This window comes from Acartia tonsa, chromosome 5, assembly GCF_053477335.1.
Source record: "Acartia tonsa isolate MP-2025a chromosome 5, ASM5347733v1, whole genome shotgun sequence".
Lineage (NCBI taxonomy): Eukaryota > Metazoa > Arthropoda > Copepoda > Calanoida > Acartiidae > Acartia > Acartia tonsa.
The window spans coordinates 1179102-1202774 of record NC_137264.1 but is presented as its reverse complement, the minus strand read 5'-3'; the positions used below and the strand labels follow the sequence as shown (position 1 = coordinate 1202774).

Here is a 23673-nt window from a genome sequence, read left to right as displayed (position 1 = left end):
CTTCAACAGAAAGATAATATCTGGCAGTTTCCTGTTGTTGATGCTGTTGCTGCTCTTGTTGTTGTTGTTGTTGACTAGAGGATGTTGAGCTGTAATCATGGGCTGATACTTGCATAGACGGAACTTGGAAATTATTGTCGAGTGTGGCCGTTGGGTCGATTCCTGCCAACGTTTCATTGAGTTTTGATTTGTACAACTCAAATAGTATTTTATTGTTGCAAGCAACCTTATTAATTTAATTAAATTCAGGTGTTTAATTTTGTGATTTAAGACATTTTTATTAAAAAAAAATACGTTTGCTATCTATTTTACTTCATTAAAGCAACTGCCATGCTAAAATTAAACACTGTTGAGTATTTTGTGTAGTTGTGTACCAACCACCTCCGCCTTTTAATCAAACAACTAATATTAGAACCTAATTTGACGCCAAAAACTCTTTCCTTGTGGTGCAACTGGATCACAAGCTTCTTGCGGCAGTGGCTGTGATGCTTGGGAATGATATTGTGACGGTGGCAGATTATTTCGTTCACTAATCAAAAATATTTTTTAAAAACTGCATTTTCACTCGCGCAATTTACATGGCAAAAACATTATAGAAGACACTAAGTGTAAATAAAACAAAGATAATTTTGTCCAATACTAATTTGTAACAATAAGCAAAACGTCAGATCAAAATACGTGGATATTATGACAGGTGAAATATTGTCTTCAATTTAGATTGCTAACATAGAACTCTTTTATTGACCAGTTCGTTAATCTAGTAGAAGGGGATGGGAAAAAGAAGGTAGATGGCACAAATTGTTATCTTATCCCGCTTTAGTTTCTTGTAAGATCGTACATTAAGAGAAAGAGAAAATTTGAAGTTTTTTTTTAATTACCCTGTAGGTTGGGAGGATTGTGCTTCTTGCAGGTTGTTGTCGCCATTTTCAGCATTGTCAGCTAATTCTTCGGCCTCGCCTACAAATAGGTAATAAGCTTTTTTTTTGGCCAAGGCATTACTTCAACACTTTGTTACCCATAGATAATATAGGTAAGAGGCCATACGCATTTAATTCAAATTAGCTCAATAGTCTTTCAAAATCAGATTTATCTATAAAAATCACAAACAAAAATTCAGCTGTAGAAGCTGAAAAATGACATTCCACTAAAGATTTACAGGCGGATCTAAGTTAAGTAGCTACTGGAAATATTTTCTATTATTCTTTCCAATATGATTACCTAGTCTAGTGATGGCAATCCGTCGAATTTTTGGGCCGGATTAAAAAAAGTGGCGGATTCCTTGCGGATTCCGGATTCTAGCAATATTTTAAAAGGATTTTTAAATTAAAAAAAAAAATTAAGTGCTACATATGTCCTAAAAATCAATGTTCTTGGTTTTCTCTATAATTCACTTCCGAGAATCGAACCAGATTTTAAAAGATTTTATATATATTGATGATAATCTTTGCCTTCAAAAAGCGAGAGTTGAAAGAAAAAAACTCAAGACGCTAATTTTTGCATACCAATTAAGAATCCGGAATCCGCTATTAAAATACGGATTCCGGATCCGGATTCCAAAATTGGCCCAAAAATTGGGCGGATTCCGGATCCGGATTGCCAACCCTAATGATTACCTACCTAAGTTGTACTCATCACTGTCTTGTCTTGCTCCTTCCTCCATGGGGGGAATGGCATTTTGATCCTGATGTTCATAACCCATTGCTTCAGCCTAAATATTGCTGTTGAGTTAACTACAGTTGGAATATAGTGACAACCATGATGTGCTAAGGAGTTCAAAACACACACTTTATTGACAAAGTGTGCACCGGTGCAGAATCGAAGTTTTATAAAACTCTAAAGGGGGGGGGGGGGGGGGGGGCGGATGTGCCACTTTTTGAAACCAAAAGTAAAACGTGCATGATCTCAGCCCATAATAGAGTTACAGCTCTAAAATTCGGAACAGGTTGCTTTTGAGGAAAACAATATGGAACTGTGAAGAAACTGCGGCGGAACCCAAAAACCGTCGTTTCCCGCCGAATTTTTTTTGCCTTTTCTCGCCATTAGACAATTTTCAACCATCTGAGATAAACTTTTTTCTCATAAAAATTTTCCTTACATTTTCACTTGACACTTGAAAGATTTTACACTTTTTTTAATACTAGCGGCTTCGCCCCTAGCCACTAGGGGCTGTGCCCCAAGAAATAATTTTAAAAAAAATAAAGTACTACTGGTGCTGCTCATAGTCTAATGTATTCAAGGGTTGGGCCGGATATCCGGTGTGGCCGGATACCGGATATTGAAACTATCCGGCCGGATATCCGGCAATATAATCTTTTATATTTTACAACAAAAATCTCTGTTTTTTTTAATCTTAAATGGCTGTAATTTTCTTATTATTGAAGATAGAAGAACAATTTTTTCTGAATATGTTTATCTTTATGTAAATTTTATATTAGAAATCTCAAAACATAAACTTTGGCGGTGGCAGCAGTACTTGGCAGCTGCCAGCCGCAAACCGACGGTTTGCAGGTAAACGGTAACGGATTTTATGAAATTGTAATATGTCATGAAGATATATAAAAAAGCCTAAGTTTAAAATTTGAAATCTTCAAGTAAAAATTTGCGGTCAAAGGAACCGTTTAAAGATTTCTGGAGATCTGGAGGTTCAGAACTTGCAGGATTATACCTAGAACCTGTAATCAACTTGAACACCTATATTACATATGCAGAGTGACCACTCAAAATCTACAAATATATAGTACATATATAGTACATAAAAATTTTCATATAGTACCATATAGTACACAAAATTTTAACTAATATAGTACCATATAGTACCAAAATTTTGACTAATAAATGTAGTAATACCATCTAGTACCAAATGTTAAAAAAAGTACCTATATATCTTCTATAATACAAAGTAGAATGATGTCTGTCTGTCTGTCTGTACGTCCGTCCCTTAAGATCTCGGTAACCACTGAACCGATCGGATTCTACTCTTCAGGGAATATAACTACTGGTCCTGTGGTGGTTTTAGGCTATTTTCTTGGGGGGTGGGACACCCCCAACCCCCCCCCCCCCAAAACAAAAAATCCCCCACATTTTTTTTTGTTTTTTTTTCATTGCAGGGGATTTCCTTGGTCCTTTTATGTATTTCGCCAAAAAAAAATTTTATCACCTCTTGCTAGAGGCTAGGGTCGAAGCCGCTAGTATTAAATAAAGTAGTATTATCTACTGAACCAATTGGGTTACAAATTTTAGGTAAGCTTCACTGAGGTCGAATGATGGTTTTAGGCTATTTAATTTTCAGAATTATGTTCTAGGATGTCCTAGATGCTAGGGACTTAGCTGCTAGTCTATAATACAAAGTAGCTTGATGTCTGTCCGTCTGAACATTAAGAATTTGGTAACTGCTGAACCGATTGGGCTCTCCACAGAATATACATACTGGTCATATGGTGGTTTAAAGCAATTTTTGTGAGGTGGCAAATCCTAACCCCCTCAAAAAAAAAAAATATCCCCCCCAAATTGTTTTTGTAAGCAACCAATTGGGCTCTTCTCTTCAGGGAATATTCGTACTGGTCTTGTGGTGGTTTTAAGCAGTGTGGGGCGAAGCCCCTGTGAAAAAAAAAAACAACAAATAAAGGGAATAGGAATGAAAAAATAGTTTTCATTAAAATTGAGGACTTTTTAAACTAAAATAATGAGGTTTTTATCTTTTTAAGCATGACCGAGGTCCGACAGGCAGAGGGAAAATAATGTATAGAGCAGATCCGTATTAATATAAGAAATCTTGACTAAAAATTTCAGCTGTCTATCTAAAATAGCAGTTGAGAAAATCACATTTCTCCAACAATAATTTTTTTTGTCTTTTTCAGCATGACCGACAGACGGACAAAGTAATGTATAGAGTAGATGCAACTATATACATATAATAGGATCTTCACTAAAAATTTCAACTGTCTATCTTCAATTGCGGCCGGGAAACACACATGGACTTATGAACATGCAAAATGCACATATATAATAGAGCAAAAAAATAAAATTTGCCAAAAAAAAAGTACCTACTGAGAAGCATTTTTTTTATAGGTATATTGTTAGATTGCGAAGATTTATATCAATGATAATTAGAAATTTTAAAAAAATTTGTTCCCAATACATTGAATATTGCCTGGTAAAGTAGTTTAAAAACATTTGAAATCAATAATAACCACTGGATTAGAAGCGGTATATATACATATAATTTGCGGATAAAGTGTACAGACAGCTCTAAAATCTAATGTATAACAATGATTTATTTACCTTCCTGAAGAATCAAAAAACGGTTTATAAAGATATTGACCATTGAAAAGTTATCCTTAAATAACTGTCAAAATCACCTGAATTTGCTAAAACGTCCAAACTTGTCAGTCTTTTGAGGATAGCCCTTGCTATGATCAAAATCTTTAAAAATCGTTTTTTTAAAATTCTTTAATCTACTCTTCAAAGCGATTTCAGGAAGTTATATAAAATCATAGTTTTTTTATGAAAATCGAAATTGACATATTTAATGGGTTAAAATAATGCGCCAAAATTTTTTGCATTTTTAGTCTGTCTACTATACACTACACCTCCAAGGTCCTACCCTAACCCAGCAGAGCATTCTTTACTTAACCAAACTTGGTCATCTAGCAATATACAGAAAAGGCACTAATTGAAAATTTAAAGGTTAAAAATTTAGCCTATGTATTTAACCGCTTCAGCACTCATAAAAATATGAAGAACAAGAAGAGTTTTATATCTTAAAGAAATAATAAAAATCATTGAAGCAAAAATATGTATGATCAAGGTGATTTTAAGTCATTGCATATCTCAGAGCTGCAGTGATTTTAGAAACAAAATTAAAAAGCATTTTTGTACTATAAAATAAATACTCAATAATGATTTTTATATGAATGTGGATGAATTTTAATCCTAAGTAGATGAATTTTAATGTCAAAGAAAGAATAAATAATAATCATAATAAATATATAAAAAAAACAGGTAAAATAAATACTATTTCTACAAATTTTATTTTGTAAGTATAATGTATTATTACAAACAATATTATCTTACTTATTAATTTTTTAAAAAATATTTTTAAAAATTTCATTTAGTACCCAAAATTTCAACTCATATAGTACATATAGTACCTAATTTGTCATATAGTACCATATAGTACAAAATTTTGACTATATAGTACATATAGTACATATAGTACACAGTGGTCACCCTGCATATGAGGATGTACGACTATAGGATATTTTAGTATAAGATAACATGAAATGCTTTGTTTAAGTAAAAAAAATATTTTTACTTTTTACCTGAATGACCTTACCAAATTTGCTGGCATCCTGTGCCCGCCAGGAAGGAGGTATTAAAAAAATTTCAACTCTTAGTTATGTGTCATACCAATATTTCGAAAGCCACTTAGTTATAGCCCTCTACCTTTTATACACAGAAAATGGGATAGAAAAAAAAGAGGGGGGGAGGGCAGGCATTCAACGCCACATCCCCGCCCATCCTCCAATTGTTAGGGGTTGATATTACAGATTGAGGGAAGTAATAGTTCTAACCTTGCGGGGCCTATTGCCTAACCCTGCGGGGCAATCACCTAACCAAATCTAACCTAACCTAAAATAACCTATTAAAAGCAATTTTAAAAATACAACGAATCGGAAAACCGGATAGTTGCCGGATATCCGGCCAACGCCGAATATCCCGCCGGTTACCGGATATCCGGCATTTGAATTCAACCGGATATCCGGTATCCGGCCAAAAAAATATCTGGCCAAACCCTAAATTGTGTTGCCAAAAAAAAAAATTTTTTTTTTTGGGGGGGGGAATTGTTATTTTTGGGGTGGGTTGGGGGTGTCCCATCCCCCAAGAAAATAGCTTAAAACCACCACAGGACCAATAGGTATATACCCTGAAGAGTAGAATTCAATCGGTTCAGTGGTTACCGAGATCTTAAGGGACAGACGGACGGACAGACAGACATCGTTCTACTTTGTATTATAGATTGACATGTTTTAAATATTACACATGCCGCATGCCACATGCCGTTTCTTCACAGTTCCATATAATAGGGCGACGATTCCAAAACCAAAAAAATATAGTATTTTTATAGTATATTTTTTTTATTCATATAGTATATTTAGTATATTTTTTTTTACTCATATAGTATGATATAGTATCGTACTTTGAATTATTTAGTAATACATAGTATATACATCATCAATAATAACTCAAAGCAAAGTTGTTATCAAAGCAATTTAACATATAAGGGGGTGGGGGGAAGAGTTTTGCCACTTTCGCTTACTCTGTGATTATTAGGCTAGGTATTAATGTGAGACTATAGGTTATATGGGATAAAAGTTTACTTTTGGGTAGTATTTCACGTATATTTAATCATTTTTGGATAGGTCTCCAGGTTCAGGTGCTGCAGGCTAGCTGGAAGGTGGTTTCTAGACAAGTAAAAAAAAATTCAAATTTCTGTTTGAAGAGTTAGAGATCAACTTACTAAACAGAATATGCATCTTTTTGGATGTTATTAACATATCTGAAGAAAAAATTTAAATAGGCCTCCAAGTTCTGGTCTTGAAGGCCTCCAGGTCCACTCTGGACAGGTTATAAATAAATTTTTTATTTGAAGAGTAAGAGGTCAACTTATAAAGCAGAATATGCATCTTTTTGGATGTTATTAACATTAATGAAGAAAAATTAAAATCAACATTCAAGTTCTGGTCCTGCAGGCCTCCAGGTCCACTCTGGACAGGTAAAATTCAAATCTCTTGTTTTAAGAGTTAGAGGTCAACTTTTTAAACAAATTATGCATCTTTTTGGGTAATTTTTTTTACATATTTGAAGAAAAATTGACATTTAGCCTACAGGTTCATGTGCTGCAGACCCTCAGGTGGACTCTGTACAGGTAAAAATCAAACTTCTTATTTGAGCAGTTAATAGTTTATTTGTTAAAAAAAATGAGCATATATTTGAATGTTATTTATATATTTGAAGGAAAAAAATTGGCCTCCAACAGAGGCGTCCAAGCTTATTTTTTTTTTTGGGGGGGGGGGTAATTTAATAATGTAAATAAGTACCTAACTAATAATAAAGTACTAAAAACAATTTCAATCCTATACATGAAAACAAAATACCTAATCAACCCACAAGCGTTGCTAACTGATGAACCAATATGATTCTCCTTTAAAGTGTAGCTTCAAATATGTCCTGGTAAGGTTTATTTAACTAGTTTTGAAGAGGGTATTTGATATTTTGATAATTATTAAAATGTTTGATTAATCTATTTTATGGAAGGTAGACAATCAATTTTGATTTAAACATTTTTTCTTAATAATTGGGAAAATGTTACTTCTTTGAAAAGACATTGATAGGACACACCCAGTGCATTGTTTAATTAAAGGGCCATTGCAAACTATAACACGTGTTTGTATCATGATTAAGAACTGTTTTTATCTGGTGGAACTATTTAGTCTTTTGATTTTTGGCAGTGGTAAAAAATTTTGAAAGTGGAAGTAAAAAAGCGCGCGAAGCGGGCCAGAACTTTTTAGGGATTATTCATTCTGGGTAATTTTTATATGTGGGGGAATAAAATGGAAAAAATTTTGGGGGTGCCAGCACCCCCAAATTCGTTTGGGGGGTGGGGGGTAATCACCACTTTATTCCCCCACCTTGGACGTTCTTGCCCTCCAGGTAGACTCTGGACAGGTATAAAATCAAAATTTTTTATTTAAGAAGTTAAATGTAAGTTTATTAAACAACATAGGCTTAGTTTTAGATGTTATTTATGTATTTAAAGAAAAAATGACAATTGAGCTCCAGGTTAAGGTGCTGCAGGCCTCCAGGTGGACTCTGGTAAGGTAAAAATCAAAATTTCTTATAAACATCTTTTTAGCTGTTATTTACAATTTTACATATCTGAAGAAAAAATACAATTGCTCTCCAGGTTCAGGTGCTGCAGGCCTCCATGTGGACTCTGTCCAGAGAAGACTTGGAGACCTACAGGACCTAAACTTGATGGCCGATTTTAATTTGTCCTTCAGATATTTTAATATCATCTAAATAGATGCATATTCTGAACTCTAACTATTCAAATAAGAAATTTTAATCTTTTACCTGTAGAGCTTGATGTATTTTTGTCATATCACAATTAACTTTTGATAGGTTATTGAAGGTTAGGTTAGGTAAGATAAAGGTTAATGATTGCCCCGCAGGGTCTAGAAATAGGAGAAAACCTACAGTGAAAATATAAGACAAAACGCACCTTATGAGGCGTTGTCACAAAACTGACAATATTTGTTTTTTGTTATATAAATGTAATATCATATAGTATATATAGTAAATTTTGGTCAAAAAAAGGTAATATTATATAGTATATATAGTAAATTTTTGTCATATAGTATGATATAGTATCCACATTCATCCTATATAGTATAAATAGTATATATAGTATGCAGTGGTCGCCCTGCATATTGTTCTTCACAACAAAAGCAACTGCTGTGCCGAATTTTAGAGCTGTAACTCCTTATGGGCTGAGATCATGCGCGTTTCGCTTTTAATTTCAAAAAGTGGCACATCCCCCCCCCCCCTTAAAAAGGAGGGTTAACAAGCAGTTTCCTTCTCCTTAGAAAATAGGAACGCAGACAATAGTGTTTTTTTCTAATCGCAGGCACTAATGGTATAAAATGAAGTTTTAGAAGTAAATGCTTAATGCAAACTTTACCTCAAAATTTTCTGCCAGTCAAAAATGATTATTAATAAGACAAAATGTGTAGGTACCTGAGGTAGATTGTGATTAGCTTGGTTATTTCTTATAAGCAGGGCTCTCATTATTTCTTCCCTAAAATAACAATATCTTATTCAAGACGTAGGAGGATTTTTTTAGACTACGCGGCAAATCTATTCTGCTATCTCCCACCAAAATATTTAATTTGGAAGGAAAACCTAAATTGTATACCTACCTAAGTGAATGGTAATAGTTATTTCTCGTATCGTATTATAAACGGCTTTCCGCGGATATAGAATGTACAATTATAAGATTAAAACTAGTTTTTTTAGCCCCGAGGTGCCGGAGGCACTGGCAAAAAACTGGTTTTAATCTTATGATTGTACATTTCTATATTCGTAGAAAACTGGATATAATACGATGCTAGACATAGTTTTTTTGTATTGATGAGAACCGGTTCCTATCCACCGGATTCGAATGAATACGAGAAAAAGAGTTAAAACATTTCTTACTACTTGCCTACTTATCTACAAGTATGTAATATTAAAAATTATCAATCAAACAATTCTTTGACTATAACCAGGCGCAAATGCAATGGATTTATTTCTAGAAATCAAAAGGGTTGTTCTTTGCTTAATAGAAATAAAAATTGGATAGAAAGGAGACAGTGCTTCTCAAAGTTATCTTGTCCCGTTTGAATGGCGTTTCAGTAATAAGAACAATATCCTTAAGCGTAACAACTGCAAACAAGATATTTTAAAACCATGTTTATTTCAAGAGCCAACACCATACTTGCGATCAGGGTGTCGGAGCCGTATAATTTTGATGCGGCTCCGGCTCCGCGGAGCCGTATTTGGAGCCGGAGCCGTTTTTAACGAAAAATACGGCTCCGGATCCACCAAAAATGTTGCTGCTCACGGCTCCCGGCTCCGGAACACTGCTTGCGATGACATGCGCTCTTCACGAATGACAATTCATTGTTTTACATTCTATAATGTGCATTGAATTCCACTAAGGGGGGGGGGGGGAAGTTTGTACACTTATAGGAAATGAAATTCAGTACCAAAGTTTGGGAGGGACGTATGGGCTTGTTTTTAAAGTTATCAACCTAATTCTTTTTGTAGGGTTTCTTATATGACTTGATATACACGGAAAACTTTGAAAATTGAATTTCGGTACTTTCCTTCTAGGGACTTGTGGAGCAAAAGACCCCCCAAAACACTAAAAAAATGAGTTCTGACCTTATTTTTAAAGATATCGACCTGATTTTTTCTTTATAATACTTTTTTAACATACCCGAATCAACGAACCATTACAGATTTCATTTTGGGACTTTCCTTCTAGGGGCTTGTGGAGCAAGAGACCCCCAAAACACAAAAATATGAGTACTGGGCTTATTTTTGAAGATATCCACCTGATTTTTTTTATAATACAATTTTAACTTAACCGAATTAACGAACCATTACAGATTTCATTTTGGGACTTTCCTCTTAGGGGCTTTTGGAGCAAGAGACCCCCAAAACACAAAAATATGAGTACTGGGCTTATTTTTGAAGATATCAACCTGCTTTTTTTTATATTAAAATAATATTTAAACATAACCGAATCTACGAACCATTACAGATTTCATTTTGGGACTTTCCTTCTAGGGGCTTGTGGAGCAAGAGACCCCCAAAACACAAAAATATGAGTACTGGGCTTATTTTTGAAGATATCGACCTGATTTTTTTTTATAATACTTTTTTAACTTAACCGAATTAATGAACTATTACAGATTTCAATTTGGGACTTTCCTCTTAGGGGCTTTTGGAGCAAGAGACCCCCAAAACACCAAAATATGAGTACTGGGCTTATTTTTGAAGATATCAACCTGCTTTTTTTTATATAAAAATAATATTTAAACATAACCGAATCTACGAATCATTACAGATTTCATTTTGGGATCTTCCTTCTAGGGGCTTGTGGAGCAAGAGACCCCCAAAAATCATAAAAATATGAGTTTTGGGCTTCTCTTTTAAGATATCAACCTTATTTTTTTTATATAATAAAAAAATACTATTTTAACATAACCGAATCTACAAACCATTACAGATTTCATTTTGGGACTTTCCTTCTACAGGCTTGTGGAGCAAAAGACCCCAAAAACACTAAAATATGAGTTCTGAGCTTATTTTTAAAGATATCAACCTGATTTTTTAAATAAAAATACTATTTTAACATAACCGAATCTACGAACCATTACAGATTTCATTTTGGGACTTTCCTTCTAGGGGCTTGTGGAGCAAAAGACCTGTAATGATTCGTAGATTCGGTTATGTTTAAATATTATTTTTATATAAAAAAAGCAGGTTGATATCTTAAAAAATAAGCTCAGAACTCATATTTTTAGTGTTTTGGGGGTCTTTTGCTCCACAAGTCCCTAGAAGGAAAGTCCCAAAATGAAATCCTTAATGGTTTCTTAGTTCGGTTATGTTAAAAAAGTATTATTGTAAAAAGATCAGGTTGATATCTTTACAAATAAGCTCAGAACTCATATTTTTAGTGGTTTTGGAATCTTTGCTCCACTAGCCCCTAGAAGGAAAGTCCCAAAAAGAAATCTGTAATGTTTTCTTAATTTGGTTATGTATTATTTTAAGAAAATCAGGTTGATATCTTATAAAATAAGCCCAGAACTCATATTTTTAGTGTTTTTGGGGTCTTTTGCTCCACAAGCCAGTAGAAGGAAAGTTCCAAAATGAAATCTGTAATGGTTCGTAGATTCGGTTATGTTTAAATATTATTTTAATATAAAAAAAAGCAGGTTGATATCTTCAAAAATAAGCCCAGTACTCATATTTTTGTGTTTTGGGGGTCTCTTGCTCCAAAAGCCCCTAAGAGGATGGTCCCAAAATGAAATCTGTAATGGTTCGTTAATTCGGTTAAGTTAAAAAAGTATTATAAAAAAAAATCAGGTCGATATCTTCAAAAATAAGCCCACAACTCATATTTTTATGATTTTTGGGGGTCTCTTGCTCCACAAGCCCCTAGAAGGAAAGTCCCAAAATGAAATCTGTAATGGTTCGTAGATTCGGTTATGTTTAAATATTATTTTTATATAAAAAAAAAGCAGGTTGATATCTTCAAAAATAAGCCCAGTACTCATATTTTTGTGTTTTGGGGGTCTCTTGCTCCAAAAGCCCCTAAGAGGATGGTCCCAAAATGAAATCTGTAATGGTTCGTTAATTCGGTTAAGTTAAAAAAGTATTATAAAAAAAAATCAGGTCGATATCTTCAAAAATAAGCCCAGTACTCATATTTTTGTGTTTTGGGGGTCTCTTGCTCCAAAAGTCCCTAGAAGGAAAGTCCCAAAATGAAATCTGTAATGGTTCGTTGATTCGGGTATGTTAAAAAAGTATTATAAAGAAAAAATCAGGTCGATATCTTTAAAAATAAGGTCAGAACTCATTTTTTTAGTGTTTTGGGGGGTCTTTTGCTCCACAAGTCCCTTGAAGGAAAGTACCGAAATTCAATTTTCAAAGTTTTCCGTGTATATCAAGTCATATAAGAGAGCCTACAAAAAGAATTAGGTTGATAACTTTAAAAACAAGCCCATACGTCCCTCCCAAACTTTGGTACTGAATTTCATTTCCTATAAGTGTACAAACTTCCCCCCCCCCCCTTATCAATACACAAGTGTTTCACAATTGCAGAAATTTGATGAGTTGTTGTGAGTGTTACTGTTTATTGTTTATCCTTATACTAAAGTAACAGGATGTCTGTGTGTTTGTACCGAAGGATCTCGCTAACCGCTGAACCGATCGGGTTCACCTTAACAGGGTAGCTTCTCATATGTCCCGGGAAGGTTTATAACTATTTTGGGGGAGGGTACCAGCACCCTCCCAAGAGAAATCGCCCCTAGAAAAAAATTACCCCTCCCGAAAAAGAGACTTGAACGAAACATAAACCAATTATTTTTCTAATTAGATATTTTAAATAAAAAAAACATTCGAAGTGCCACTAGAGGCCTCTAGGGGCGTAGCCGCTAGTTAGTAAAAAAGTAAGACAAAAAGAAGTTTCAGTCCATTTTGTGTTAAAAACATGCAGTTCTGTTGATTTGATAATGTGATTCATTAGAGAAACTGAAGACTTTTAGTTCTAAAGATGAAAATATTACCTTCTCCAAGGGGGCATTTCAGAATTTATCACGAGTTTCATAATCTCTTCCCCATTCATCTTACTCACACTATTAAAAAGGATGTTCTATGTAGGGTACTAGGAAAAATATCCCATAACGAAACACATCAATAAAATATGTTTAAAACAAATTACTTCAACTTGGTTTCCAAAAGTGAAAACAGTAACCTAAAACTAGGCGTAGGGGAGATGGAATATTGGGGGTAGTACTTTCCCAAAATTCTTAAATGGTATTTACTACCATTTGAGCTTTGTCTCCCCTCTTTAAATTAAATACAAAACCATTCAATTCATAGAACATTCCCTTTGGTTGAAACTTTACAACTATAACATTTTAAATATAGATTCACTGGTTGATTCTCATTTAAAATCTGAAACAATAAAAAAATATCACAATAGTATGAATTTCATGCAAAATTTAAAAAATGCAACTGTATGAAGACATTCAATAGAAATTTTCCAAATTGAAAAGAGACATCAATGAATATTTTAGATAAGGGGGGCAGCGGTTCTGACACTTTTGTGAAAACAGTGATTATAGGCTTTGCCTTTGGAGTGAGAGGATAGATTATTTCACAAATAAGTTTCCTTTTTGGATGTAGTTTTCCTATTTAAAAAAAAAGTTTGATTTGGCCTCCAGGTTCAGGAGCTGAAGGCCTCCAGGTTGTATCTGGACAGGAAAATGAAAAAAAATTTTTTTTTGAAGAGTTAGAAGACAACTTATAAAACAAAATATGCATCTTTTATATTCAAATACGTAAATAACATTGAAAAAGATGCATATTTTGTTATATAATTTTTTTCATTCTTCCCTGTCCAGAGACAACCTGGAGGCCTGCAGCATCTGAAACTGGAGGCCAAATTCAATTTTTTTTTTAAAAGGAAAACTACATCAAAAAAGGAAACTTTTTTGTGAAATAATCTATTCTCGCACTCCAAAGAAAATGCCTATAATCACTGTTTACGCAAAAGTGTCAAAACCGCTGCCCCCATTATCGTATTGTATTAAACAATGAAAATAATACAATTCTTTCTTTTTGAAAAGGTAACAAACAAACTCAATAAAATTTTGTATAATCCAAAACTTGAAATTAGACATTAGAGCATGATCTTTAAATCATTTTAGTGGTGAGCCAGATCGGGGTGAGCCAACTTTCCACCAAAGAGAGCACCGCATTTTATGAAATGCCGCGCTGTGATTGGCTGAAATTCGGCTCACCCCGATCTGGCTCACCACTAATAGTTATTTCTCGCATCGTATTATAAACAGTTTTCCGCGGATATAGAATGTACAATTATAAGATTAAAACTAGTTTATTTAGCCCCGGGGTGCCGGAGGCACCGGCTAAAAAAACTGGTTTTTAATCTTATGATTGTACATTTCTATATTCGTAGAAAACTGGATATAATACGATGCTAGACATAGTTTTTTCGTATGGATGAGAACCGGTTCCTATCCACCGGATTCGAATGAATACGAAAAAATGATTTAAAGATCCAGCTCAGAACAACAGGGACAACAACATCCATAAGTAGCGAAGCAAAAAATTCATGGAATAGACAAGCGGAAAAAGTATAATATAAAGATGTTCAATTGCCATAACAAAGAAAGAGAATATGCAAAAACGTTTTAAAAAATCACAAAACCTTTAAAATACAAGGTTTATGTCTCTTGAAGCATGATTAACGGACCGGCGGACAAAACAATGCGTAGACTGGATGCACTGCACATATATTAAAGGAATTTTCACAAACATGCAAAGTAAATACTTAATGTTCTTTGGTACAAGAAGTCTTTAAAAAAATCAGCCGTCTATCTAGAACAGGAGCTACGAAAATAATATTTCCCTTTTAACGCAACGGACTGACTGAAGGACGGACAATGTAAATTATTGAGTAGCTTCGCTATTAAAAATCTCGTTAATTTGGCTTTTCTGAAGGTAACGATAATAAACAGTAAATCTAATATTTAGGTTTAAATCTTATTTACAATACAAATATTTTTAGAGAATCGTTAATTTGGCCAATATGTGTGAAGCGGAATGTTACTTTGCTTGATCAAGCACTAGGTATGAAATAATTTAAGAAAGCCATTAATTTTTAAGTATCTTAGCTGTTACATTAATTTTGAGCTTTTTTTTCTTGGCGTCTAACAAATTAACTTACTTAATTATGAGGTATCATTTTCTATATCTAAATTTGTAACCGGTATAAATAGTGTAGGTGGAAGAAAATCACAAAACTCAGCCCTAAATTATTATACACCAGTGGAAGTTTGCTGGGCAGTTTCTTTAATGTAGTACAATGTTTATCAAATTTTATCAAATTTCTGGCAAAATTTTTTTTTTTCGACAACATTACTTAAAACAGCTTGTTTTTGTAGTAATGACTGTTACGCTGCCGTTTCTTCTGAGTTATACATTATACTAAATTAATGCAATTGACATGCAAAATTATTTATGGCTTTTTAATCCGATTAAAAAAGTAGCCTTCCTACCCAACCCTATTCTTTAAAAACAAAAACATTTTGTTTTATTGGAAATACTTTTAAAAATGTGATGTAAATAGTTTGAATATATATGACTTTCCTATTTCATTAAAGGTACTTATTTTTAACTTAAAGAATACAGTTATTATAAGTATAAACTAACAGTAGAATATAATGTACCTACTGCTTTTTTTACTTTTATTTACAAATTAGTTTTTTTTTTCTATTATTCAAAAAATTAAACAATTCTAAGCTCTTTTATTTGGGTAAAATTAAATGTTCTTTTTATCCAACCGAAATAATTGCTTTGAAACTTACACACATGTTCTTATACAAAGGGGGGGGGGGGGGGGCGAAAGTGACACTTTTTGAAACCAAAACTAAAAGTCAAAGGAACTCAACTAAAAAAAGAGTTACAGGTCTGAGATTTTGCATGGCAGTTGCTTTATAAGGGTACAATATGGAACTGTGAAGAAACGGCGGCGCAACCGCCGAAAACCGCCGAGAAAAGGCAAAAAAAATTTCGGCGGGAAACGGCGGTTTTCGGCGGTTGCGCCGCCGTGTCTTCACAGTTCCATATTGTTCCCCTATAAAGCAACTGCCATGCAAAATCTCAGACCTGTAACTCTTTTTTTAGTTGAGTTCCTTTGTTGACTTTTAGTTTTGGTTTCAAAAAGTGTCACTTTCGCCCCCCCCCCCCCTTTGAAATATTAAGTTTAATTCTAAACATTTGACTTCTTTGGCTGGTAGAACAAAAAACACCCATTTCGTACACTTGTGGACAAAATGATTATATTAGGTTGAGGAACTTTGCATAGATGGGCGTCATATACACAACATCTACGTTAGCTTGACACATCATCTCCTAAAAATAAAACCATTTTTAAAAGCGAAGCTTTTCTATAATTAGGGTCGGTCCGTACGTCCGTCCGTCCGTACGTCTGAGACAGATAGCTTTTTTCGTTAATTTAGGCATGTTATAATTGTCCTATCGATTTCAAACTTTGCATGGTGATTCCTGTAGAAGTTAGGTACGAGTTAGAAAGCGTAGCAACTCTATAATCTTTACCAGAATTTCCGTACGTCCATTTTAAACATGTTGATTTTAAACTTTTTTAACAAAAATTTTTTATGTGATCTAATTATCCGAATGTTCTGATTTTTTGTATACTGATTCATGGGACAACAAAGTGCAATATTATAAGCAAAGCAACTCTATAATCAAGTCCTAAAAATGTAAGTATGTCCATAGACATTATCCTGTATCAAGAAGTTTTTCAACAAATTTACTCACAATTTTTCTTTGACTCTTATTCATTGATATTCTGATTATTCAGTTCTGACACTATACAAGTGTTAATGTCCGTGTGTCCTATCGTTTCAGAGCTTAGCTTTTATGGATGTTGTCATCCTTGTTTTATTTCTCTTTTTAAAAGGGTAAAATGCGCACAAAAAACACTGTTTAAAAATACAGTTTTAATTAATGTCATAATGAAAACACAAACTTTATTTTGGTTTGCTATAAAAAATATTTCAAGTAATAGCATATCTGTTTTAAGCAGTGCGAGAAAATGCATTGAAAGATGTACTTTGTTAACATGACAGTCATTTGTAGTTGTCGTAGGCTACTTGGTCAGACAGATTGACAAAACCTAGATGTAATTTTTTTGCTTTGACATTTTTTATCCGTTTATTTGGTATTTCGAAAAATGGTTGAACCTGAACGATTTTTTGATTAAGGTTGACCCAAGCAGGAGCATTGTTGAGGATCTTGTCTGGGTGATCGTCTGGTATATCATCTACACCAAGCTTACATGTTGTTGATTTCCTAGTCTATGAGAGCGTCAAAGCTCCGTGGGTTACGGTTAGGATTCGAGTTTATCTCTGAAGGATAATAAATAAACGCTAACAAACATAAAAGGCATTATATTTCAGGCCTATAAATTTATATTCGATGTTCATCACAAATAATAATACACAAAATTACCCTTTTTTATAGATTACAATTTATCTTGATTTAAAACTGTTTAACGCTTAACTTAATGAACCAACCAATCAAAATTGAATGAAAGTCCCCAAAGTTGTTAAGCTAACGAATAAGAAAACGTTATTATAAACTTTGGAGACTAGTGTAATAAACAGCTCTGACGGGCGGACGTGCATGACATTATAGAGTAGCTGCGCTACAAAAAAGTAATTTTATAAAACAACATATCAAGTTCCTTTTTGACAATGGAACCCTGGCCAATTAACTGTTGTGAAGTTAAAATTAGAATCCTATAAAAAAAACACTTAAATATACTTTTGATTTCAAAAGGGGGCAAATTTGCTATTAAGCTTTACGTAAATTATTCAATCTAAAAGAAATACAATTAAACTTAACAATATTTTGATGGACAAGAAAGAACTATGCAATAAATTTTGAAATTTTTACAGGCATCATATTTTTAATAAATCATTGAACGTGAAAGTATCCATAGAAAAACTTTTAAAAATTTATGCAACTTGTGTTTAAACTGTTAGTGTACATAAATTAGATCCTTAGCTAATTGACGTTTATGTATCCTGTTAAAAGAGTAGCTGCGCTACTAGTTATAAACTACCTGAGATTTACACAAGTCCATATTGACATCATGATACTTTCTCAACTCCTTGTGCCTGTCCACAATCATGTCCTTGCGCAGTGTCTTCACATTTGTGATGAAGTTGACCGCCATGACGGCCCCGGTTTTTTGGATGTAGTTCTTGATGAAAGTGTCCGTATCACAGTTTACCTCGATGAATTTCTAAAGTATTGGAGTAAAAAAATTTGAGGGGGAAGTGGTTAAATAACTATGTCCCCACCCCCATGGACCCTGTGCCGACTTCAATTGGGTCTTTTAATATCAGCCAATTGCGTCGTAAATATTAGCACAGCCAAGTCGCTACAAAAAAGCAGAAAGACATTTGCAAGCAGACGAAAAGGTCCTCAGGACAAGGGCCAGATAGTTGTCTGGGTTTTCCATCTATACAAATTATATGTATTTCTAATATTTTTAATTGGAGTATAAAATTAGAGGGGAAAGGGGTTAAATAACTGTATGTTCCCACCCCCATGAACCCTGTGACGACTTTAATTGGGTCTTTAAATATCAGCCAATTTCGTCATAAATATTAACACAGCCAAGTCGCTACATAAGAGCAGAAAGTAATTTGATATCAGACGAAAAAGGTCTCCAAGACAGGGGCCAGATAGTTGTCTAGGTTTTCCATCTATACTTATTATACTTATTATGTATAAATTCATTTCTAATATTCTAATTTAAGTAAAAAATTAGAGGGGGAAGGGTTTAAATTATTAAACTTTTTATATTTATTTCTATAAAGCATTTTTAAATGAGTTATTATTTTAGTGCATTGTTGCTCAGTAGTTGCTTATTTGTCTATTTTTAGGGCAAATCTGTCATAAATTACGTAGGAATCAACTTTTTGAAACATATTTTTGCTTTATATCATGTGAAATGATACGAAAAAAACATTTTTTAGATTTCTAGTACCAGCAACTACCGGCTAGAACCGTTAGAAAACATTTTGGAGCGGAAAAGAGTATTATGTGGAGATAGGTTTCGTGATGGATTTGAATTAAAAATAGCCCAAAAATGGCTAAACGGCTGAGCCGCCAGCCGTTAGCCGCTTCTTTTCCAACTTTTTGTTCGATTTAGGGAAAATAGATCTACCAAGGATTATTCATGCAAAATTTCAGATCAAAATTCGAATTCTAAGTGCCATTTATACATTGATTGCGAGATAGTTGCATTTAAAAGTTAAACTCTTAGAAAAATGAATCATTGAAAAGATGATTTAAGTTTTCACCTTATACCATTCAAGAAAGATGATGAATTCCTTGGTAGTGTATTTGTTTCTTGCAATCTCCATGAGCGCTATGATGTAATTGTAACATCTCAAGGATGCTTCCTCGGAAGTCACCAGAACAATCTAAACAATATTTATAAATTAAATATTATATTTTAACACAAAGCCAATGTATCTTAAAATGTACCTATTTAATCTGTGAGCCAAAGGAAACTATCCACGAAAGAGAGCAATTGATTCTAAGCAACTTCCAGCATTGATCCATAATATTTTTTTTAGTGAATATACTAGGTTTATGTTTAATATTTGGTTTATCAACTAAAAAGTTAGGTTTTACCATGTTTTTTTTTATGAAAAAACTTTGAAATGTAAATCGTTTTTTGAGGCAATATCATTAAATGCTTTGTTGAGTTCCAAGGACAAAATAAAATAACACGACAGAAAAGCATTGAATGCTGTAAATTGCAAAAATACTTTAATTAAACTGTTTACAATATTACAAGTTATTAACCCTTTTTCTAAATATAGGCATTTTTAATCAAAATAATATACTTTTGTGTCAAAGCTTTTAAAAAACGTTTGAACTCATCAAAACATTTGATGATATTGCACTAAAAAATGCTTTACTTTGCAAAGTTTTTTTCATATAAAACAATAGTGAAACCTAACTTTTTAGTCGATAAACCAAATATTAAACATAAAACTAGTATATTTACTAAATAATACAAAGTAGAACGATGTCTGTCTGTCTGTCTGTTTGTTTGTAGCGAAGGATCTCGCTAACCGCTGAACCGATCGGGTTCTCTTTAACAGGGTAGCTTCTCACAAGTCCCGGGAAGGTTTATAACTATTTAGGGGGAGGGTACCACCACCCTCCCAAGAGAAATGACAAAAAAATCGAAATTTTTTAAAATTTATGGGAGACTTCAACGTCAAATAAAGAGGTATCGTACATAAAAAATAAAACAAACAAAAACATTTAAAGTGCCACTAGAGGCCTCTAGGGGCGTAGCCGCCAGTTTACTAAAAAATACTATGGATCAATGCTGGAAGGTGCTTAGAATTACTTGCTCTTGTTCGTGGATAGTTCCCGTTTATGATAAAAATCTTACTGAACCATCTATAATACAGAGTAGAACGATGTCTGTCTGTTTGTTTGTAGCGAAGGATCTCGCTAACCGCTGAACCGATCGGGTTCTCCTTTTAAGGGTAGCTTCTCATAGGTCCCGGGAAGGTTTATAACTATTTTCTTGGGGGGTGGGACAAAGCCCCCAGAGGCTAGGGGCGAAGCCGCTAGTAATTACATAATTCATTGTCTAAATGTATTATTTCATTATTAGAATTATTTATTATAAAAATATGATCCTGTTATACTTCTTGATTATAGGAGCTGAGTAGCTTGTAGAAGATAATAAAAATGTAAATATACTAAACATCTAACTACCATTTTTAGATAAGATGTTATTTTGATTTATCACTTCATACCATTGCTACGAATCATTATTTTTTTTCATTTTAAATGATAATTTTACTAAAGTAACACAACAACTTCTATTTGTAATCCTTATACTAAAGTAAACAGATGTTTGTCTGTGTATCTGTGTGTTTGTAGCGAAGGATCTCGCTAACCGCTGAACCGATCGGGTTCTTCTTTACAGGGTAGCTTCTCATAGGTCCCGGGAAGGTTTATAACTATTTTCTTGGGGGGTGGGACCCCCGAACCCCCCCCCCCCCCTAAAATTAAAAATACCCCCCCAAAATTTTTTTTTTTCTTTTTAAAACTAAAATATGAAAAATTGGTTTGATTAAACCTCTTGGGGCAAAGCCCCTAGAGGCTAGGGGCGAAGCCGCTAGTTTGATATTAAAGTAAAAGAATAAAGCAGGCAGAGGTTAAATAGCTATATGTTCACTTGGTTGGGGACCCTGTGCCGACTTCCAATTGGATCTTATACTATCAGCCAGTAGCGTCGGGAATATTAACCATTTATTTTACCTTGATAGACTTATCTCTGTCAGTTTCGATCTCTGAGTCAATGTGGATCTCCTGGTATCAGGGATAATTAGGTAAGTAAAAGAGCCAATAAATGTTGAAAATCTCATAGACCTTAAAACTTCTTCCACTACTAAAAGAGAGGGATAGGTTTCTGGTAGAATCCGTAAAGGTGTGTGTTTTAAGGCTTAAAAATAGTAGTAGAACGATAGTATTCACTAAATATGTGTATTTCTTATTGAAAAGAACTATAGACAAAATTTTTTTTTTTAAGTTAACATAAATTTTTATCGTTCTACTACTGTTTTTAACTTATAACACACAACCTTTGCGGATTCTACCAGAAACCTTCCCCTCTCTTTATTCTTTTAGCCACTGCGAACAAGGCCATATCCCTAATCTAACTTGAAAAGTGTTTTTGTTGTCCTATTTTATTTCGTGGGATAAACTATTTCATTTAAGTATATTAAGATAATAAAAAATTACCTAGCTACCGTGTAACTAAAACGTAAAAATATAAGAAGGTACATAACAAGAAAAGAAAAAAGTAATAACAGATTATAAAACATAGTTTTCATAATGGCTCATTTATTTGTCAGATTATTCCTGCCTTATAAGGTCTGCACAGTTCTCCGGGTGAATGAGCGTCCTGTTTTGTGGCCGCGGCCGCCAGGGTGCTTGACAGGATCACTTTCCTAAATAACCCGCAGAATTAGCATGCTGTCACGGAGGTGTTGGGGTTCAAGTCTAGAACACACCGTGTCAAGCTAGAGACGTTAATTATGGTACATGCTGATGGGTCTGACATGTACAACTAATATCAAATGCCTTGGCCCATAAACAAACAAACGCAACTCATTATCATGCACAGTAAGGACTTCCAGACGAAGGTCATCCAATCAAACCCATATGTTAAATGTTACCTAATATCCTATGCTATCATAAAAGTAGTAGGGTTTTTCAGTCTGAAGCTTAGGTCTCGGAATTGGCTGATTTAATTAGATTGTGTTTTTCTGGGAACCTTTATAAATTCCATAGTATAGTTTTAGGCTATTTATCTGACATGTCCCCTTTATTTCCTAGAGTCTAGGAGCGTAGCAGATATTAAAACAAAACACAACACAAACCTGACTTTTCTGGAGCAGGATGAATCTGCCTCTTTGAGCTTTTCTTTCTGTGCTTCTGTCCATTGTGCTTCTCCTTTAATCGACAAATATTAAAGTAACAAGATGTCTGTCTGTACCAAAAGAAATAGCTAACCGCTGAACCATTTGGTGCTCCTTTTAAAAGTAAAATTAGAAGTGGGCCATAGATTGACTACAACCCCCCCCCCCCCACCAAAAAAAAACATCAAGTGCCACTAGAGGCTCTAGGGGGGTACCCAATCCTTCGAGTTGATGTAAATCTCACCCCCCCCCCCCCTTTGATGAAATTGCATATTATAGTATTTAAGTAAACAATAATCCCACTTACCCTGACATTGAACAGAAACTTCGATAGTTCCCACAGTTTCCGCATGGTCTGATGAATCCCAGATAGAGGCATCAATGATCTCATTCAGTCTAAGCACATTTCAGTTATTTGAATTTTTTAAAGAATCCTACAGAATGCAAAGTATACAAGTAACGTTTAGGAACAAACGTGATTTTTACAACTGTTGTTAAAGCTAGATGTTTTTATGAAGATTCTAATGACAATTTATCACTTTGTCTGAATCTTTTAATGTACTTTTAATTTTCTTTTATATGGATATTGTACTATCCAAACATTTATTTGTAATTCATTCTAGCAATCTGCATAAAATTTAGTATAATGTAAGTTTTGTAACATATACGATGCCCCTAGAGGCGTATCCGCTAATTATCAATACTTTAGTTGAAATTAAAAATGAGATGTGCCTTAGATATTTCTTGATCTCCTCAAATGTCTCCCAATTACTGCGCTTTTTCTTAATCCTTTCCAGCGGCTTGCACATTTCACAACGCTTCACATTTCCGCAGGTCACCAACCAATGCTGGAAACCCAACCTCACGTTTTCCACGTTACAATTTGGTTCCTTACAGCTACGCTTTTCCAGGCAGATTGGCATGTGGCGAAAGTAGAAATCTTTGTACTTATGACACATTGGCACATCGCAGGTTGTTGTTTGGCTGTCCTGCTTTTTTGTCTCTTTGTCACTGGTAGCTGAATCAGCTGTTTGATTGATGGCACATTTACTAGAACAGTTTTGAACCGGGCACTTAATGGCATGGAGGATTCCAATGAGGCTTTGTCTGAAAATGCCCGTCAGGTACTTGATTCTTTGGCCAGTCAACTCTATCTCAACTAAAACATAACATACGATATTGGACAGAATAAAATTGTAATAAAAAAAGCATGAAATTTTGTCTTTTTTTATTTCATTTCAAAAAGTCTTAATTTTTA

The 23673-nt window shown here is 34.0% G+C and overlaps 2 protein-coding genes and 1 long non-coding RNA gene across 13 annotated transcripts in view; 1 reads left to right on the top strand and 2 right to left on the bottom strand.

Annotated features, from left to right (window-relative positions):
- The window catches only part of LOC145318490 (uncharacterized), a 221458-nt gene that overhangs the window by 37000 nt on the left and 160785 nt on the right, over positions 1-23673 (bottom strand). For 5 of the 6 annotated variants that reach the window (XR_013879358.1, XM_080159762.1, XM_080159763.1 and 2 more), the window contains 6 exons: positions 12900-12970; positions 8800-8860; positions 1618-1708; positions 879-957; positions 443-529; positions 1-164 (listed from right to left, as the gene is read on the bottom strand). Coding sequence is in view for 5 of the 6 variants with exons in the window: in XM_080159762.1 (XP_080015888.1) it covers positions 1-164; positions 443-529; positions 879-957; positions 1618-1708; positions 8800-8860; positions 12900-12958 (541 nt within the window). In the remaining variant the exon portion in view is untranslated. Of the gene's footprint in view, positions 165-442; positions 530-878; positions 958-1617; positions 1709-8799; positions 8861-12899; positions 12971-13223; positions 13243-23673 lie in introns of those variants that run through there. The other variant, XM_080159761.1, reaches the window with a different exon arrangement.
- LOC145318486 (uncharacterized) lies at positions 6177-6842 on the top strand. The gene is made up of 2 exons (XR_013879356.1): positions 6177-6775; positions 6810-6842. It is a non-coding gene; the product is annotated as an uncharacterized LOC145318486 (long non-coding RNA).
- The window catches only part of LOC145318489 (uncharacterized), a 35358-nt gene continuing 24974 nt past the window's right edge, over positions 13290-23673 (bottom strand). For 2 of the 6 annotated variants that reach the window (XM_080159754.1, XM_080159759.1), the window contains 11 exons: positions 23148-23574; positions 22723-22811; positions 22377-22449; positions 21860-21944; positions 21253-21303; positions 19260-19382; positions 18011-18193; positions 17632-17684; positions 17127-17208; positions 16116-16272; positions 13290-15744 (listed from right to left, as the gene is read on the bottom strand). In XM_080159754.1, the coding sequence (XP_080015880.1) occupies positions 16198-16272; positions 17127-17208; positions 17632-17684; positions 18011-18193; positions 19260-19382; positions 21253-21303; positions 21860-21944; positions 22377-22449; positions 22723-22811; positions 23148-23574 (1241 nt within the window). In that variant the 3' untranslated portion in view covers positions 13290-15744; positions 16116-16197. The remainder of the gene's footprint in view (positions 15745-16115; positions 16273-17126; positions 17209-17631; positions 17685-18010; positions 18194-19259; positions 19383-21252; positions 21304-21859; positions 21945-22376; positions 22450-22722; positions 22812-23147; positions 23575-23673) is intronic. The other 4 variants (XM_080159756.1, XM_080159757.1, XM_080159758.1 and 1 more) reach the window with 4 other exon arrangements.